This window comes from Podarcis cretensis (assembly GCF_951804945.1).
Source record: "Podarcis cretensis genome assembly, chromosome: 2".
Lineage (NCBI taxonomy): Eukaryota > Metazoa > Chordata > Lepidosauria > Squamata > Lacertidae > Podarcis > Podarcis cretensis.
In genome coordinates this window covers 113,274,189-113,292,853 of record NC_137171.1, presented here as the reverse complement: position 1 = coordinate 113,292,853, position 18,665 = coordinate 113,274,189, and the positions used below count along the sequence as shown (strand labels likewise).

General features: G+C 48.7%; 1 protein-coding gene across 1 annotated transcript in view; it reads left to right on the top strand.

Annotated features, from left to right (window-relative positions):
• Positions 1-515: 515 nt before the first annotated feature.
• The window catches only part of ABHD16A (abhydrolase domain containing 16A, phospholipase), a 36,753-nt gene continuing 18,603 nt past the window's right edge, over positions 516-18,665 (top strand). Inside the window, exons 1-10 of the mRNA XM_079963355.1 lie at positions 516-794; positions 7,618-7,674; positions 8,963-9,029; positions 12,842-12,928; positions 13,831-13,916; positions 14,801-14,874; positions 15,583-15,687; positions 16,838-16,952; positions 17,096-17,197; positions 17,948-18,011. Of these exons, the coding sequence (XP_079819481.1) occupies positions 663-794; positions 7,618-7,674; positions 8,963-9,029; positions 12,842-12,928; positions 13,831-13,916; positions 14,801-14,874; positions 15,583-15,687; positions 16,838-16,952; positions 17,096-17,197; positions 17,948-18,011 (889 nt within the window). The 5' untranslated portion in view covers positions 516-662. The remainder of the gene's footprint in view (positions 795-7,617; positions 7,675-8,962; positions 9,030-12,841; positions 12,929-13,830; positions 13,917-14,800; positions 14,875-15,582; positions 15,688-16,837; positions 16,953-17,095; positions 17,198-17,947; positions 18,012-18,665) is intronic.

The window sequence follows — 18,665 nt, the reverse complement described above, 5'->3', positions numbered from 1 at the left end:
AACTGAGGTTCTCCCCCCTCCCCCACCACACAAATCCTGGTTACACCCATGCCTTGATTTCTGTCCAGTGTAATAATAATCAGTGCTTTTTTACTTTAAAAAAAATGTTTAGGGGTACTCTCATTTTGACTCAAGAAAACCACCATTTTATAGTTCAGATCGGGAGAAATTAATACAGTAAATGGAAAAAAGCACAAAGATTCACAAAATGTTGAGGGCTATGCGTACCCCTGTGTCCCCCCCCCTCCCAGAAAAAGCACTGATAATAATCATAATCACAACAACAACAACAACAACAACAGCAACAACAACAACAGCAACAACGTTTGTGTAAATAAGGTTGGGACTGGACTGTATGCCTAAACATCCTCAGCAGGGTTGGAACTGAATCCCACTAAATTCAATGAGATTTATTCTCAAGCAAAATAGGGCTGCGGTTCCTTTAAGGGCTAGAGCGACGCGGACGCCCCCTTGCGTTAGCGGCCCTAGAAAGCAGAAGGGAAGAGCAGGCGCCGGAATCGCGTTCTGGGAAGAAAGGGGGGGGGGAGGGAGGGAGACCAGAAGTATTTTGTCCCGGTTCCCTTCCTGTACGAAACCCGGAAATGTAGCTCCTCCCCACCCTCTCCCTGCCGGTGCCGTTTTGGCTTCAGGTCCGTCCCAAGATGGCGAAGCTGCTGAGCTGCGTTCTGGGCCCACGGCTGTACCGGGTCTACCGGGAGCGGGACCCCATCAGACCCCGTCGCCTCAGGGCCGAGGCAGAAGACACGTCGCAGGCCCCGCTAGAACCGTCTTGGGTGAGCTCTATCAACTCTTTTCTCTCCCCCCCCTTTCGGAGACTTGGTATCTCCCTCGTCGCCCTTTACCTGCATAGGGTTGGGGGGCGAAACCATTACTCTTAAGGGGGTGGGCATTGCCCTGCTTTCCTTGATGTCAGCATAGAGCAGCCTAAGTCTCATGGAGAGTCCGGGATACCAGTGGGCGATACCATTAGGATTGCGGGGGGGGTGGAGGAAGAGGTATGAAAAAATCCAATTACTGAGCCCCTTATTTAAACATGGCACACGCCCATCGTGGACAATGTCATTACTGAGGGTCTGGGGCCACCTTTCTGGGATGAGGCCATCATAAAACACGGGGGTGGGGATGGATTATTCCGGCCTTGAGGATGTTTTCCAAAACAGTGACTAGCCTTGAAGGAGGAATGGAGAACAATAGCTGGAATGTTGCATCCTTTTGTACAATACTTTCTCTTCTGTTTCCCCGCCCCTGTTCAAAATTAGCATTGCCACAATATCCTTACAGTTGCATTGCAAAGATCCAACAGGTGTAACTTTTTTTGACAAGGCACTGTTGGGATAGAATAGGCTGCCCCTGATGAATATCTGCCTGGCGAGAATCTGTTTCTCTATTTTTAAAAAAGATATGCCTCGTATTTTTGTGTGAAATCCCTCAATGCACCTCTCATTTATAAGAAACAAATGGAAGCAATATTTTAAAATTTAAGAAAGGAAAAGCAGAGAGAATAATAGCAAAACGAACATCAGTTTCAAGCAGTCAGCGAGCTGGAAGGGGAGTCAGTGCCAAATGCCTGGCCTGGGGAAATTGAAGTGTATGCACTTGGCCCTGCAACCTTTCAAAGTTGGTGCATTTCCAGTATCTTAAGAGAGTTAATGTACTTGGCATCTGCAACCCTTTGAAGATGGTGCCTTTCCAATATCTTTAAAAGAGAGGGTGTTCTGTAGGCAGGCTGCCACCACAGTCCCTACCTGCCCAGATTCAGAAGATGGGGTACCTGGAGCCAGGTCAATGAGGAAGATTCCCAAAGATCAGACAGGTTAGGAAAATAGAAAGCTACCCTATGCTTCGTCAAACCATTGACCTATATAACTCAGCCAGCGGTGCTGGGGGGGGGGGGAACTGATGGGAATTGCATCCCCAAATATATGGAGGGCACCAGGTTGACAAAAGCCAGTCCACACTTCATAGCAAACACTGTCAAAGGTTCCAGGCAGTAGCATTGCCCAGCGCTATCTGAAGATGCCAGCACTGAACCTTTTACATGCAAAGTTACAGTCCCTTAATTAGTTAGCTTCCATGAAACCCCAGGATTCCTGTTTGGAAATCACTGTCCTAGTTCATTCCTGATGCCTGTCTGGGCAAACCTGTTGGGAGGAAAAGGCTGTATTCGTTACATGCTAGCAACTCACACACAGCTTGCAGTATGGGAATTGGGAGAATCAGGTTGCTCAATGTTTCTTGTTATCTGCAGCGTCCTTGTGTACATCACTACTGCCTTGTCTAGTGGGATAAGCAGATATTTTTGTTTCCAAGGCTGACTTAACTTTCGCCTATATTCTTCCTGGCACGCATGGCTGCAAGGCCGCATCTTCCAAAAGCTGTGCCTTAGTGGCCATTTTGCTTTTGACTTGAGTTTTGTACGGTGCCCTGCGTCAGGAGGGCCTAGCCTGCATCCTTCCAGATGTTGGACCTTCATCATCCGCAGCCAGCGCGGCCAGTGGTCAGGAACCAGAGCCTCATCTGAAGGCGCATAAGGCCACCACCTTGTTGAAGCTAAGCAGGTTCCTGGGTGACTGAATCGGTAGAGAGAGTTGAGAAACTAGACCAATGCTTGGAGGTGGTGATAGGCCGGGTGCAGGCCAATAAATAGAAGCTGAATCCTGCGAATATGTCTGTGTTCCATGTCCCAAGTTTTCAAGTCAGAGAGGTGGGGAGACTGCCTGTTCTGGACAGGGTTGCCCTCCCCTGGAAGGAGCAGGTCGGTCGCTATGGGGTACCCCTAGATTTGGCACTTTTCACTGGACGCTCAGTGGGACGCGGGTGGCACTGTGGGTTAAACCACAGAGCATAGGACTTACCGATCAGAAGGTTGGCGGTTCGAATCCCCGCGACAGGGTGAGCTCCCATTGCTCGGTCCCTGCTCCTGCCAACCTAGCAGTTCAAAAGCACATCAAAGTGCAAGTAGATAAATAGGTACTGCTCCGGTGGGAAGGTAAACGGCGTTTCCGTGCGCTGCTCTGGTTCGCCAGAAGCGGCTTAGTCATGCTGGCCACATGACCCGGAAGCTGTACGCTGGCTCCCTCGGCCAGTAAAGCGAGATGAGCGCCGCAGCCCCAGAGTTGGCCACGACTGGACCTAATGGTCAGGTGTCCCTTTACAGTGGTGCCTCGCAAGACGAAAAGAATCCGTTCCACGATTCTCTTCGTCTAGCGGTTTTTTCGTCTTGCGAAGCAAGCCCATTGACAGCTTAGCGGATTAGCGCTATTAGCAGTCTAGCGGCTTTTAGCGATCAGCTGTTAAGCGGCTTATCAGCGGAAAGGGAAAGGGGGGGAAAGTGGAAAATAACCGCGGGAACTCGCAAGATTTTTTCGTCTTGCGAAGCAACCCCATAGAGAAATTCGTTTAGCGAAGCGCCTCCAAAACGGAAAACCCTTTCGTCTAGCGGGTTTTCCATCTTGCGAGACGTTCGTCTTGCGGGGCACTACTGTACTTTACCTTACTGGACGCTCAGGTGGCAGTGACTAGTAATGTCTTTCCAACTCTGGCCGTTTCGCCAGCCACAGCCCCTTCTGGACAGAAATTAGTTGGCCCCAGTACTCCATGCTCTGGTAACTTCCAGATTGGATTGTTGCACTTGGCTCTGTGTGGAGCTACCCTTAAAGACAGCTCAGAAATTACAGCTGATCCAAAACGTAGCAGCCAAATTACTGGCTGAGGTTCCATTATGGATCTCGCACAACCCCTGTTTTAAAAGAGCTATACTGGTTTCCAGTTCAAGGTGCTCATGCGGCATTTAAAGCTCTAAAAACTTAGACCCCAGATTATCCTCCCTTTCAGACCTCCTCAGGTGTTAAGATCCCGCCGAGGAGACCCTGCTAGTTGCTCCAGCACCTTCAGAAACTTGTGACTTTGGCCTAGGATAAGACTTTATCTGTGGCAGCCCCTAAGTTGTGGAACTCCCTCCACACAGAGGTACCGTATTTTTCGCTCTATAAGACGCACCAGACCATAAGACAAACCTGTTTTGGAGGAGGAAAACAAGAAAAAAAAAATATTCTGAATCCCAGAAGCCAGAACAGCAAGAGGGATCTGGCTTCTGGGATAGCCTCTTACTGTTCTGGCTTCTGGGACAGCCGCACACAGCCTCTCCCGGGCAGCGGGATGAAGGCTTCCCCTGCTCGGAAGAGGCTGCGCGTGGCTAAGCCACAAGCCACGACAGCGACCGGGAAGCCTCAACGCAAAGCCTCCTGAGCGAAGAGGCAGGAACACTCCCGCTGCGCTTAAGAGGCTTTGCGTGGCTATCGCTGAAGCCAGGAGAGCAAGAGGGATTGGTGTGCACCGATCCCTCTTGATCTCCTGGCTTCAGCAATAGGTGCGCAGCCTGCATTCGCTCCATAAGACTCACACACATTTCCCCTTACTTTTTAGGAGGGGAAAAGTGCGTCTTATAGAGCGAAAAATACGGTAATAAATAAAAATGGTGGCAGGTGGAGAACAAGCAACATCTTCAGCGCTGTGTACCAAACGGTTAATCTAGCCACTAAAATATATTGAGACATCACAATACCAAGGAAGGTGTACTTATTTCTAGAGTCGCTGCTTTCGGTTTCACTTTTCATCCTCGCCTGTATTGTGCAATTATTGGGCCTTGCAGCTTCCCAGAAATGCAGAATTGCAGTACATCACTTTGTACTTCCTGCCTTCTCTCCCCACCCCCACGGCACCCTCAGATCTGCTCTGATAGGTTGGCTGGAAACCTAGAGCAGGTTTTTTTTTTGGGGGGGGGGTTGCCGGGAGAGGGAGGGGAAGTTCTGCTGTGCTCACAGAATTTGTTCTGCGTGTGCAAGGACTTTGTTGGATGCAGCCCAGTCATTACTTTCTGCCTCAAGAAGTGAGCAAGGGAGGTGGTGTGCAGCATTGAAGATGAATAAACCTGCACTCTGTATCCATAAAAATCAAGCTTTGTAGAGGGAGAGCTACTACAGTGGTACCTCGGGTTACATACGTTTCATGTTACAGACTCCACTAACCCAGAAATAGTGCTTCAGGTTAAGAACTTTGCTTCAGGACGAGAAGAGAAATCGGGCTCCGGTGGTGCGGCAGCAGCAGGAGGCCCCATTAGCTAAAGTGATACCTCAGGTTAAGAACAGTTTCAGGTTAAGTACTGACCTCCGGAACGAATTAGTACTTAACCCGAGGTACCACTGTAATCACATGTGGGCCCCGCCTTTCTGCCAGGGAACAAAGGGCAGCATGCATGAGCTTAATCCCTTATCATTTAGAAGAGAACGCTTTGCACTTTCTTTAACGCTGCAACAACAGCTTACTCACCTGCCTTGATCCTTGGCTGCGACAGCATTGCACCATCCCATTGCTGGCAACTGGCTATATATTGCATGTGAAGCTGTGCAGTGTCGCTGGCTTGAGATGAAATCCAGTCTGAGGAACCTTTGGCTCTCCACACGTGCCTGAGCTATAACTCCCACCATCCCTGCATTTGGGGCTGGCGGGAGTTGTAGTTCAGCCACACCTGGAGGGCCAGAAATTCCCCGGACTTGCGATACGTCGTCGTGAAGAAGATGGCGGCTAAACTCACCAAATGGCTGCTGTGTTCATAGGACAACCTGCTGCCCTCTGGACGTTTTAGGCTACAACTCCCACCAGTCCCAGTAGCCCCAAGCCACTGGAGAGCCGGAACAGGTTGGGAAAGGCTGTCCCTGAGGAGATGATCTCCCCTCTACTCCTTCATCTGGGGGTTCTCCTGACCCTTTTGGGCCGATTGGGCAGCAGGGAGTCTCACTGCATGAGCAAGAATTGTGGTGCTGGCTTCCACTAGCACAGCAATTTAGTTTACAGTGGCCCATGATAATTCCAAACCACCACCGCTAGGCTAAGCCCAAGGGGCACAGCCCCCAGGTCTGTCGATGTAGCTTTTCAGATGGGTGTGTTTATTAAAGCAGTCGTCCCACTATGCGTTCTGCCCGTGAGCATACATTGGAGTGAGAGCTCAGGTTTTAGGTCCGCTTCTGGATACTGTACTATAGAAATATAAAATAAACGTTCATAAATGTACAAGGCAAACACATACAGTGGTACCTCGGGTTACATATGCTTCAGGTTACATATGCTTCAGGTTGCAGACTCTGCTAACCCAGAAATATTACCTCGGGTTAAAAACTTTGCTTCAGGATGAGAACAGAAATCGTGCTCCGGCAGTGCAGTAGCAGCAGGAGGCCCCATTAGCTAAAGGTTTCAGGTTAAAAAGGACCTCCGGAACGAATTAAGTACTTAACCCGAGGTACCAATGTACATAAGTATATAAATCACGTGTCTGAAATACAGTGGTACCTTGGGTTACAGATGCTTCAGGTTACAGACACTTCAGGTTACAGACTCTGCTAACCCAGAAATAATACCTCGGGTTAAGAACTTTGCTTCAGGATGAGAACAGAAATCGGGGGGCGGCAGCAGTGGGAGGCTCCATTAGCTAAAGTGGTACCTCAGGTTAAGAACAGTTTCAGGTTAAGAACGGACCTCCAGAACGAATTAAGTTCTTAACCTGAGGTACCACTGTAGTACAGGAGAGCAATCATGAACCGATTTTGACTCTCCCAGATGGACCTCAAATATTTCTCTGAAGGAGGGAGGAAATGGGGAAAGCCTTCCCTTTGTCCTTTTGCATACAAATCCTGTCTTAAGGGCATCTTTGTGTATGAATAGGGCGAGCCTGTGACCTGAATTCAGGAACTAAAAGTTTACCATCACAAAAGAATGGCCAGGCTGCCCAGGTAAAGCATTCAGTGACCATTAACAGATATCCTGGCCAACAGAGTACCGCCTCCTGTTATGTATTTATGATGTTTGGGGTGGTGGTCTTGGGCTACAGGGTTGGCAGTTTCAAAAGTTCATATAAGGGCTTGTGCACCATTGTTCTGGGTTCCTCTGCCTTCCCTGCGTGTGGTGAGTGAGGACCCTGTTGCAACAGTTTAATAAAGATCAGGCTTACTAGCTGCTTTGCTTCTCAATTTTCTCTGGTTGGCCTCTGTTATTTTCTCCTACCAATAGGGAACCCACTTAAGGACTCTAAACGGGCTCTTGGATACCCCATAAAGGAAAAGGAGCAGGTTTTTCTATATCACCTGCTCGGTTTCTCTTTCTCTCTCTCTTCCTCCCTTTTTTTTCTTTTTCCTTCCATTATTATTATTACTATTTAGTAAATTTTTATACCACCCTCATTCGTAGATCTCAGGGTAGTTCGCAACATACAAATGCTAAGTCACCAGGCATGAGGATGCAGTCCCGGGAAGAAGTCCTGAAGCCAATATGAGAAATCAGAAATGTTTCTGTGGTTTACATGAGTAACAATACAGCATCAGTAAAAGTTTCCTGTCATTTGGGAACTAGGGTCGTGTTGCCTACAGATACGAGTGCAGGAGTTAATTGGTTAACTTCTTTGAAGCACCGGGTCCACCCCCCAAAAAAAAACCCTCGTGCACCAGCTTTTCAAAAGAAAACCATCCTTCTCTCCTTTCCCTCCTCTAGCCCTTCTTCAAAAGACCTAAGCCCATATTCAGCAAGTGTTTTGTTTCTTTTCAACAGGAATCTTACTACCAACCACGGACGCTTGAAAAACATGCGGACAGCATCCTCGCCCTGGTGAGTACATACTCTGTGCGTTATGTCCGCCAATGTGCTCGTTATCTCCCAGCTGTTCTAGACGACCTAGTGGCAGTGTAAAATAATAATAATAATAATAATAATAATAATAATAATAATAATCTATTATTTATACCCCACCCATCTGGCTGAGTTTCCCCAGCCACTCTGAGCAGCTCCCAATCTAGTGTTAAAACAATACAGCATTAAATATTTAAAACTTCCCTAAACAGGGCTGCCTTCAGATGTCTTTTAAAATAAGATAGCTGCTTATTTCCTTGACATCTGAAGGGAGGGCGTTCCACAGGGCGGGCACCGCTACCGAAAAGGCCCTCTGCCTGGTTTCCTGTAACCTCACTTCTCGCAGTGAGGGAACCGCCAGAAGGCCCTCAGCGCTGGACCTCAGTGTCTGGGCTGAACGATAGGGGTGGAGACGCTCCTTCAGGTATACTGGGCCGAGGCCGTTTGGGGCTTTAAAGGTCAGCACCAACACTTTGAATTGTGCTCAGAAACATACTGGGAGCCAATGCAGGTCTCTCAGGACCGGTGTCATGTGGTATACTCATTCTGCAAAATGCGTTGGAAGCTTAGGGGGTTCTACTTAACTCAGGGGCGTAGCTAGCTGCTCCGGCACATGGGGGTGCCGTAGTGAGCTGCTCACGGAGTACATGTGGCGGACAAAAGCCACGTTTCAGGCAGCGTGGGGCTTAAAAATAAAATAAAACCGGTCTTCTTTCTTGCATGTAATAATCTAGCACGGCAGGGAAAGTATGCATTAAACCCTTCCCCCTGTTGCACTAGTTTTCTACAGGCGTGGAGGGCTGTTTGTTTGTTTACAGGGGGAAGCATTCAAGAATCCCAGCACACGTCCCTCACATGATCCTCCATTCTGTGACGGTGCAATCCAGAGTGCTGTTGATCCTGCATAGTCAGGTGTAGGGCAGCTGGTGCCTGTCCCGAGGAATTTGGGTTTCCACCTCTCCCTGGCCCAGAATGTAACCTTTTACTAAGAGGTTGTTGAGAGAAGCAAGACCTCATTAGGAGCAGCTCAGTGAAAGCATGTTTACTCGCAACCCAGTCCCCCTTGGCTTCCGCTAGTAGCCATGGATGCAGCGCTGCACATTGCAGAGTTGATTCTCTCGTCTCTCTGAGCATTAAACTGGCTCCCGTGGCTCCCTTCTCTCTGTCGCTTAAAACACCAGGGCCTTTGTCAACGAGCCCCCTGAAATGCCTAGGAAAAGCCTGTTCTCTGTGTGACTTAAGCCCTTCCTTTGCTCTGTCCCTGCAGGCTTCCGTGCTGTGGTCCATTTCCTACTACTCTTCCCCGCTCGCTGTGTTTTACCTGTACAGAAAAGGTAACGGGCTGCTGCTCTCTGGGCAAACTCTTTGGCAAGGTGCTGCTGACTCAAGTGTAGCGCTAGAAAGCTTCCGACGCTGGGAGGTTGTTATGGGGGTGCAGGACTGTTAGCTCAGTGGTAAAGCACTTGTTTTCCATGCGGAAGGCTCCAGATTCAATCCCCGGCCTCTCCAGGTAGATCTTGGAAAGATTTGCATCTGAAACATGAGAGCTCCGCTGCCTGGTAGGATGAACAAGGAGCAGAAGCCGCCTTACGCCGTGTCAGTACTTGAATCCATGCTGCTTAGGATTCTTTATACCACATGCAGAGATGCTACCGCTCATCAGACATTGCTGAACTACAACTCCCATCATTCCCTGGCCCATGCCCGCTGGGGTTGATGGGAGTTGGCAATTCAGCAACATCTGGAGGCTCCCACACCTGGCACAACCAACCCTAAGCTACAGGGACTGGCGGTCTGACCATGGTATAAGGTCAGGGCAGAAAATCCTAAAATCTGCACTGAAAAACACCATCGTTGCCACAAGAAAACTGCTGGTGTGCCCTGAGAAATAAATTTAAAGTTGCCGGCGAGCCAAAACTACCCCCTGACAGCAGAGGCTGTGCACCACGTCTTGTTTTTGTTTTTAAACCCTTTATTTCCTGCTTTCCCCCTCATTTTTGTCCTGTGAACCATCCTGAGATCTTTGGAGGAAGGGCAGTTATCTAAATTTAATAAATAAGTAAACCTTCCTGCTGGCTTCTGCCGGGGGGGGGGTCAAGGGGTGACTCTGCCCTTGTCCTTGTGTTTCATATTGTTGTTGGGTCAGTCATAGAAACATAGAATCATAGAGTTGGAAGAGACCACAAGGGCCATTGAGTCCAACCCCCTGCCAAGCAGGAAACACCATCAGAGCACTCCTGACATATGGTTGTCAAGCCTCTGCTTAAAGACCTCCAAAGAAGGAGACTCCAACACACTCCTTGGCAGCAAATTCCACTGTTGAACAGCTCTTACTGTCAGGAAGTTCTTCCTAATGTTTAGATGGAATCGGGGAAGAGAAAGGACTTCTTCACACAACCCGTACTTAAAGCTGTGAAATCCACTCCTTACCAGCGAGGGCTGGTAATGTGGGCGTCTTCAAAAGCGGAATATTGCCAGTCTACAGACCTCCCACAGAAGAGGCACACAAAGAAAGGTTTATATGGAGAGAGGGAGGGACGCAGGTGGCACTGTGGTCTGAACCACTGGGCCTCTTGGGCTTGCTGATCAGAAGGTTGGCGGTTCGAATCCCCGCGACGGGGTGAGCTCCCGTTGCTTCTTTCCCAGCTCCTGCCAACCTAGCAGTCGGAAAGCACGCTAGTGCAAGTAGATAAATAGCTACCGCTGTGTTGGGAAGGTAAATGGCGTTTCCATGCGCTCTGGTTTCTGTCATGGTGTTCTGTTGCGCCAGAAGCGGCTTAGCCATGCTGGCCACATGACCCAGAAAGCTGCCTGTGGACAAACGTTGGCTCCCTTGGCCTGAAAGCAAGATGAGCACCACAACCCCATAGTCGCCTTTGACTGGACTTAACCATCCAGGGGTCTTTACCTTTATGGAGAGAGGCAATCCCTGAGGTATTGTGGTCCTGAGCCATTTAAGGCTTTGAAGGTCAAAAACCAACGCTTTGAGTTGGGCCCAGAAACTAATTGGCAAACAGTGCAGTCGGGCCAGGACCAGCGCAATATGCTCTTGCTCCAATAATAGTTTGTTCCTTATAGGAGATCGCCGTTCCTTCTCGGGGAACTGCCCTGCATCGCGAGGCAGCTGCCATTCAGGGCCAGACAAAGGATGCCTTGTGCGCATGTTGTGTGGAGAATGACAAGGAGATTTTGCAAGGCTGACTTCTGCCCGGCAAATGTTTCCTCAGATTTTTTTGGTGTGTGGGGTTTCCCCCTCCTCCACTTCCCAAAGTGCGATCGTCTGCCAGTGGTAATTATATTTTGGGGAGAGGTGAACCCGGGGCTTCCTAGTGAGTTCATAGACGGGGTGAAATTTGAATCGGGGCAGTGAGCCGCATCCTGCATCACCACTTGGTCTCTTAGCAACTCGGCAAATATTTTATTACACTTGGAAAACAGGCACGTATCATTGGACGTACGTTGGGCTTCCTCTTTTCAAAGCTCAGGTCAGCTTACGTCTGGCTCCCGGCTGTCTCCCATCTGGGCACTAATCCCGTTGTGTGTGTGTTTCAATTGCCAGCTGCCTTCAGCCTGTTTTCTTTAGAAAGGTGGCTAAACGCATTCAATAAGCAGCAGAATTGCTACAGGAGCAGCAGGTTTTCCCAGACAGCCCGTTGCCCTCAGCGAGAGCCTTGCTTTCCCCACAATTTTAGTTATATTATTTTCAAAATAACTCCAGCAGCACGAGGCATTTTTAATCTTCCTAACAGCATGGGAAAACATAATTTATTATCTCTCAGACACACCCCACTCACGGATTTGTTATTGGCAGAAGAGCTTCTTCTGTCATTCTCTAAGAATCTGAGGCTACCCTCCTCACTCCCCCCCCCCTTTTTTGGAGGGGGCACAAGTCTGAAGCCTTCATGGTTTCAGGTGTTGAAGTCACAATACCACTGGCCTATTCACAACCTCGCTTTTGAGACTGGTGTGGAATTCATCTTAAATTATTATTAATTTCAGTCAGCTCAGTGTCTGACACGTTGCATTGTTTCTATTTAGTTGCATGAGGTGTCCATATCCCACGTGAATAATGTGATCATTTAATGCTTCCCTCCCTCAAATCGTAATCTCAGGTAATGAGGGCCAATAGAATAGTTGCCAAAATGGGGCAAACAGGGTGAGGGGAGAGGGAGTTAACATGTTCAGAGGAGCCTCCAGCTTTGCAGAGGGACAGAAAATATTTTTTTAAAAAAACAACAGCATCTGATGTCCGCGCTTGCCCAGTAGCTACAGAGTAGTGATTGTTTTAAAAGAAAAATGGGTGTGTTATGTTCTGCTTGAGCCTAACAGCTTATAGCATCCTGAAAAAAGGGAGACCCGGCTGGCAGAACCCTGAACAAAAGCATTCCTGCCGGGGGAGTGAAGCTGCACAGCAACATTTTGTGGCTGGCCCCATTGGGTGCATTTTTCGGATCCTGCCGCCCTATTGATGTGCACAGTGCAACTGCCAAGGGTTTCAACATGCATAGGCCAGATCAATCGCAGCAATGTGATGGGTAATGGGGGCAGTGGAGGGGCCGTTCTCATGCAGGCAGCCCTCTGCTGGCCGCCAATGCTCTTTCACGTAAGCACACTGAACGGCTTTCTCGCTGCAAGCGCTGTGCTCGGGAGCTGCTGGCCTTTGCCCTTTGTGCACTGATGGCAAATCGCATGCTTCTGTGTTCTTCCCATGGGATAGAACAGGGGTAGGCAACCTAAGACCCAGGGGCCAGATGCGGCCCATTCACCTTCTCAATCTGGCCCATTTTTACATGAGTAGAATGTGTCCTTTTATTTAAAATGCACCTCTGGGTTATTTGTGGGGCCTGCCTGGCGTTTTTACATGAGCAGAATGTGTCCTTTTATTTAAAATGCACCTCTGGGTTATTTGTGGGGCACAGGAATTTGTTCATTATTATTTTTTTCAAAATATAAACCGCCCCCCCCCATATGGTCTGAGGGACGTTGGACCGGCCCACGGCAGAAAAAGGTTGCTGACCCCTGGGATAGAATAAACGTTCTGATCGCATTTATCGCTGTAAGGAAAGCATCCCGCACAAAGCAGTCTCTTGAGGTTCCTAGCCCTTGTTCTGACTGCCTCCCCCTCTTTACCTGTCTCTCTTTCCAGGGTATTTGACGATGTCGAAAGTTGTTGCTATCTCTCACTATGCCGGGACCATGCTGCTCTTGCTGGCAGGAATTGCCTGCCTCAGAGGTGAGCGTTTCCTGGAGTCTGAAGGCTATTGGCAGAAATGGGGAACCTATGCCCCCCGCCCAATATCCCCAGACTACAACTCACATCATCCCTGACTAGGGGCAATGCGCGTTGGGACTGACGGGAGCTGGGGGTTGTATTCAGCTACGTTTTACTCAGAGCAAAGCCATTGAAATTGATAGACCCAAGTTAGCCAAGTTCATTAATTTCTGCAGGTTTACTCCAAGTAGGACCAGCATTGACTGGAACCCAACAATGTCTTGGAAACCTTATCCATTGATTCAAGAGCCACCATTGCCTTCCTTGGATTTTGGTGGCATGAAATTGTCCGATTCATATTTTTTCTGTAGTGCCCTCAATGCATTTAAGCATTTGCATGTTTCCTTCGTGGTCTTGGAAGGCAGTTCACAACATGTTGGGGGTGGTGGGGAAGCTACCTAGAAGCTACCACACCACACCACAATTATAACATCAGTAAAACAGAATGAAAACAGCAGATTAAGCAAAGTAAAGATGATGATTTGCGTCCAGCTAAAAGCAGACTGGCTGAAATCAATAGACTTTTAGTTAGTCGCCACTGATTTCAGCGAGTCTGCTTCAGATTTTGACTTACTTGGATTCAACCCACCTTGGCAGGGTAGCACAAGGGAAAAAGTCACGTCTGTGCCCCAAGGAGCTTCCAAACGACCCTTCGACCGGGAGAACAGCCAGTAGGCAAGAAGGACAGGAATAATCTTTGTGATATCAAGGGGTTAAACGAAAGGCTTCATAGACGAGAGAGCTTTTGAGGAGGGGTGGGAATAAAGTGAGTGGGGAGGTGGTGCTTTGTGGGTGCTGAAGCAGAAGAGGCAGCCGGATGCTGTAGGGCTTCAGTCCCTGAAAGCTTTTCCTCCTCTTCTCAGGCATCGGTCGCTGGACAAACCCCCAGTATATCCAGTTCATCACCATCCTAGAGGATGCACACCGGTATGGCACCCCTGAGCACAAGGTAAGAGTGGCTGCGATTGACAGGCCCCATCCTGATCGACTCCCAAGGCCCTCCCATCACCTCATGACCACCCTCTGGGAACTGCAATCCCAACTTCTAGAAGGCCGCAGGTTCCCTATTCCTGATCTGTTTAGACTTACTCCTTGCCTTTCCTGTAGCTTCTCTGTGGCTTGTAGTTTTAAGGAAGCGCCATGCTGTCAAGGACTGTGCTGAGGAGGGCTGCACTGAGGAAGAACGGTGGCAGCCACCCCCTCCTCCTGATCCTGAATCTTCCCAGAAGCAGGAGGACAGTATAGATTTGGAACAGTGTCTTGCAGAGGGGCATAGTTCAGAAGGCAGAAGCTGGGAAATACTGGATGGGGAACAGCTTGGAGGAGAAACACTGGAAGAGAGAGGGTTAACACTGTCTCTGGAAAGCATCCATCCGCTTTCCCTAAGGTCAAGGAGAGCTGAGAAAGTGGCAGAACAGAAAGCACAGAGGGTACAAACTCAGGTTACAAGACATAGGAGTGATGTAGATTAATAGGGATGGAAGGGGAGTAAGCCTTAATTGGGAGCACCGCCGTTCTAGAGAGATGCGTTCTGTTGTCTCTCGCTGTGACTATTAAAGATTCTAACTGGTAAGAAGACTCCTTTTCCTTTGTTCTGCTTATCTGTGGCCAAGGGGGAGGAAGCTGATTCCCAGAAGCCTGACACATGCTTCGCAATTGATCCCGGGAAAGGTTGGTTGATCCCGGGGAAAATATTGAGCGTCAACTGAAATGGGCGAAAAGTTTGCCTCTTGCCCAGCCTGTGTCTGAAAGGCTATTGAGCCAGAAGCTTTGTTGAGCCATTGACTCAGCGTCTACATCCGTGATTTTTCTCACGCTTTCTCCGCATTGCAGAAGAAACTCGCCAGTTACAACTTTGATTTCCGGAGCTGGCCTGTGGATTTCCGGTGGGATGAAGCTACGAGTCGGTGAGTGAGTTGGGAGGAAACAGGAGTCCGGCCTCCTGGTTTCTTCTGCACTCTCCACATTCCTTACCCTTGAAGGCAGCTCTCGCTTAGGAAAAGCCAGTGTTTCCTGCTATAGGCTTCCTTGCTATAGTTAATCATGTTATGCTTCGGTAGAATGTACATAAAGGCCCAGCAATGTGCACAATCATAGGATTGTAGAGTTGGAAGAGACCCTCAGGATCATCTATTCCAACCCCCTGCACTGCTGGGATATGCAGCCGTCCCATGCAGGGATCGAACCTGCAACCATGGCATTATCAGCACCACACTAACCCACTGAGCTATCCAGGATCTCCAGACATCTTGGAAGACGCATCGGAACGGCACCAGCTGGGGATTTACATGCTAGCCGGTGCATGACGTCTCCAAGTGATGTGGAAAGAGCATTCATCAGCTGAGACATTTCATACCTTTGTGGTTGCTGTGCGCATTCTTCCTTGGAGACTTTGCACATTCACCGGCAAATGTGTGAAAATTCCAGCGCGTCATTTTTGCACGTTACCTAGTTGGGGTACATAGCTGCCTATTTACCTCCCAGATATGCATATGTTCTCCGCTAACCTGTTGCCCTCCAGATGTTTGGGGGATGGAGCTGACGGGACTTGGAGCACCTGGGGGGGGGGGCACCAGAGAAAAGTCAGGGTAGTCACTTCCAACTCCCTCCTGCAGGTCAGATTCCCGAAACGTTCCCCTGTTGCGGTCAGAACCAAAGCACCGGAGTGCTGTCAACGGCTTCCTCCACGCCCTTAAGAAGCTGCCCTGCCAGATTGCCAGGTAAACCTCCTCTTTCGCTCTTTGCCCTTTTGCAAAGTATAGCTCAGAAGCATGAGCCCCTGCCTGCTGGTGCCCACAGTTATCAGTGTTTGGCCTTTGACATGCCAGGAGCCCAACTTGAATGTGCTCTAAGGACTGGCTGTCTCATATCCTACTCAGGGTAGGGTTTTCATAGTTAACCAGGGTCTCTGTTTTCAATTCATAGAGTCCTTTCTACAGGTCAGTTATATTTGCTACGAGACATTGTTGTCATAGACATGGTGAGGTTGGTGGGAAGAAAGAAGGCAGGTAACGACCCTTATTTTCCTTAGTATATGTGCAGAGTTATTGTGTCGGTGTCATGAGGGTAGGTTCTTTGAGGCGTTCTCAAAGTAAAGATAATAATCTGTCTCTCTACCCCTCAGCCCAGGTCGTTTTATTCACAAAAGAACCTTTTACAGAGTGTTCGTAAGAACCAGTTAGATTTCTTCTGAGCATTTCAACAAACCCCACGTGGGGACAAAGTTAAACTACAAACACTAGTTAGGCATGCATACGTTTGGGTAAATGAATGAAAACTACAAAGGAGTGCATTCAGCAACCCCGGAGGTCATAAACAATCAATACACATGATAAGAAGGATGGCCAGGAGGACAGCGATCATTACCACCTTTATGTGAGACCTGTTTCCTGGCCCTAAGATTAACATCCTGGGATTAACATATCAGAAAAGCTACAGCAAAGAAACTGCCCACTGTCTTTGATGACCCAGGACGCCTGTCTGTCTAAGTGTGTACGTGACTTGTGAAGAAAGAGAAATGGAACAGGGATGCAGAGGTGTGGATTGATCAAGAATCATATCAAAATAGTTTAAACTCAGTCAGCACAGTGCTTTCATTGCTGACACAGATGGCTTACTCTATATTTGTTATAATTCCTCATAGCAATCCCACCTGATCACTACAGTTCTTCATTTGTCTGCTTGTTTGTTTTTGTCATGGGTGCAAGAAGTTGAAGAGCCCAGAGCGTGGTTGACTGGGGGTGCAATGAGCCCCAAACTTTCCACTGAGTTTTCCATCCATGGTTGGAGACTCCTTCAGTGCAAAGCTCAGCATGGTGGTTGCATACTTTGGAGACACCGATCCCTTATTTTTCCTTTATTTCTTGACAGCTTCATAGTGGCTCACACCTTTGGACGACGCATGCTGTACCCAGGCTCCGTGTATCTGCTGCAGAAGGCCCTCATGCCCATGTTGCTCCAAGGGCAGGCCCGACTGGTGGAGGAAGTGAGTGCCAGCTAGCTGAGAAGCTGCGATCAGTTTCTCCGTAGCCGGACGGCACGGAAGTGCTGCTTCCCGGCTTCGTTTTGCACCTGGGGAGCTAAGAGGCTTAAATCCCAACCGTGCTCTGTCCCTCTTGTATGTTGCAGTGCAACGGGAAGCGAGCGAAGCTGGCGGCTTGCGATGGAAATGAAATCGACACCATGTTCATGGACCGCAGAGAGACCTCTGAGCCGCAAGGCAGGAAACTGGTGAGTTGACACCCAAGGACCAGCGCCTAAGATCTTGTTCGTTCATCCAGTGCTGTGCAGGGGCAAGAGATGAAGAAAAGCAATAATAATAATGATAATAATAATACTTAATAATTTATTTATACCCCACCCATCTGGCTGGGTTTCCCCAGCCACTCTGGGCGGCTCCCAATAGAATATTAAAAACACAATAAAACATCAAACGTTAAAAACTTCCCTAAACAGGGCTGCCTTCAGATGTCTTCTAAAAGTCAGATACAGTGGTACCTCGGGTTACATACACTTCAGGTTACATACGCTTCAGGTTGCAGCCTCCGCTTGCCCAGAAATATTACCTCGGGTTAAGAACTTTGCTTCAGGATGAGAACAGAAACCGTGCATCAGCACAGCAGCAGCAGGCCCCATTAACTAAAATGGTGCTTCAGGTTAAGAACAGTTTCAGGTTAAGAACAGACCTCCAGAACGAATTAAGTTCTTAACCCGAGGTACCACTGTAGTTGTTTATTTCTTTGACATGGGATGGAGGGTGTTCCACAGGGCAGGTGCCACTACCGAGAAGGCCCTCTGCCTGGTTCCCTGTAACCTCACTTCTCACAGTGAGGCAACTGCCAGAAGGCCCTCAGAGCTGGACCTCAGTGTCCGGGCTGAACGATGGGAGTGCAGACACTCCTTCAGATTTGGTTTGCTGCAAGGTACATCTCCCGCTGGCTTCAAATGTAATAGCTTCCCTTTCTCCCTTTGTCTCCGCAGGTGATTTGCTGTGAAGGAAATGCAGGCTTTTATGAAGTTGGCTGCCTCTCCACCCCGCTGGATGGTATAATTCAAGTCTGTCTTTTTTCCCACCAAAAAAGAAAGCAAAACTGTTAGGGTTATAATGGAAAGTTCTCCTGGAACTTTTCATTGTGCTGTTTGAGAGAGGGAAGCTCATCTGGGCGCAAGCATTCTAGTTCCATTTTTCCAGCTTGGACAGAGTTGCTTAACGTTCTGAGTCAAGACGGAGATTCCCAGAACCTGATGCAGGAATTTTTGACTGTGGTGCTGGGGACCTGTGAATATCCTTTTGCTGCCTCTTCAGATATTTCTGGGACTGAACCAGAAAGCAGGGGGCTTTATCTTCTGTGCAACTCTCCACTAATACTTGCCCTTCCCTGGGATGCAGAGATATGCTCGGCACTGATACGTTCAAATCTTGCTGGGGAGGAAAAAAACCGATCTTTCCTTCTTCTGCTCCCCAAATGCTGCTCTTCAGTTGCTTCTTCACTTGATAAAATGAATGGCAATTCCTTGTTTATTGCAACTTGGAAGCGGTGCCGCACGAACAAGCCAACAAGCGAAAATGTCCTTTGACCAAAGAAGCAGAGGCGACATTTTGTGAAGCTCGTGGGGACCTGTTTAGGGCCCTTGTTCATGAGATGCATTTTTCATTGACCAGGCCTTTGGCTGTTGAACATCCGATGCCCTTCTAAAA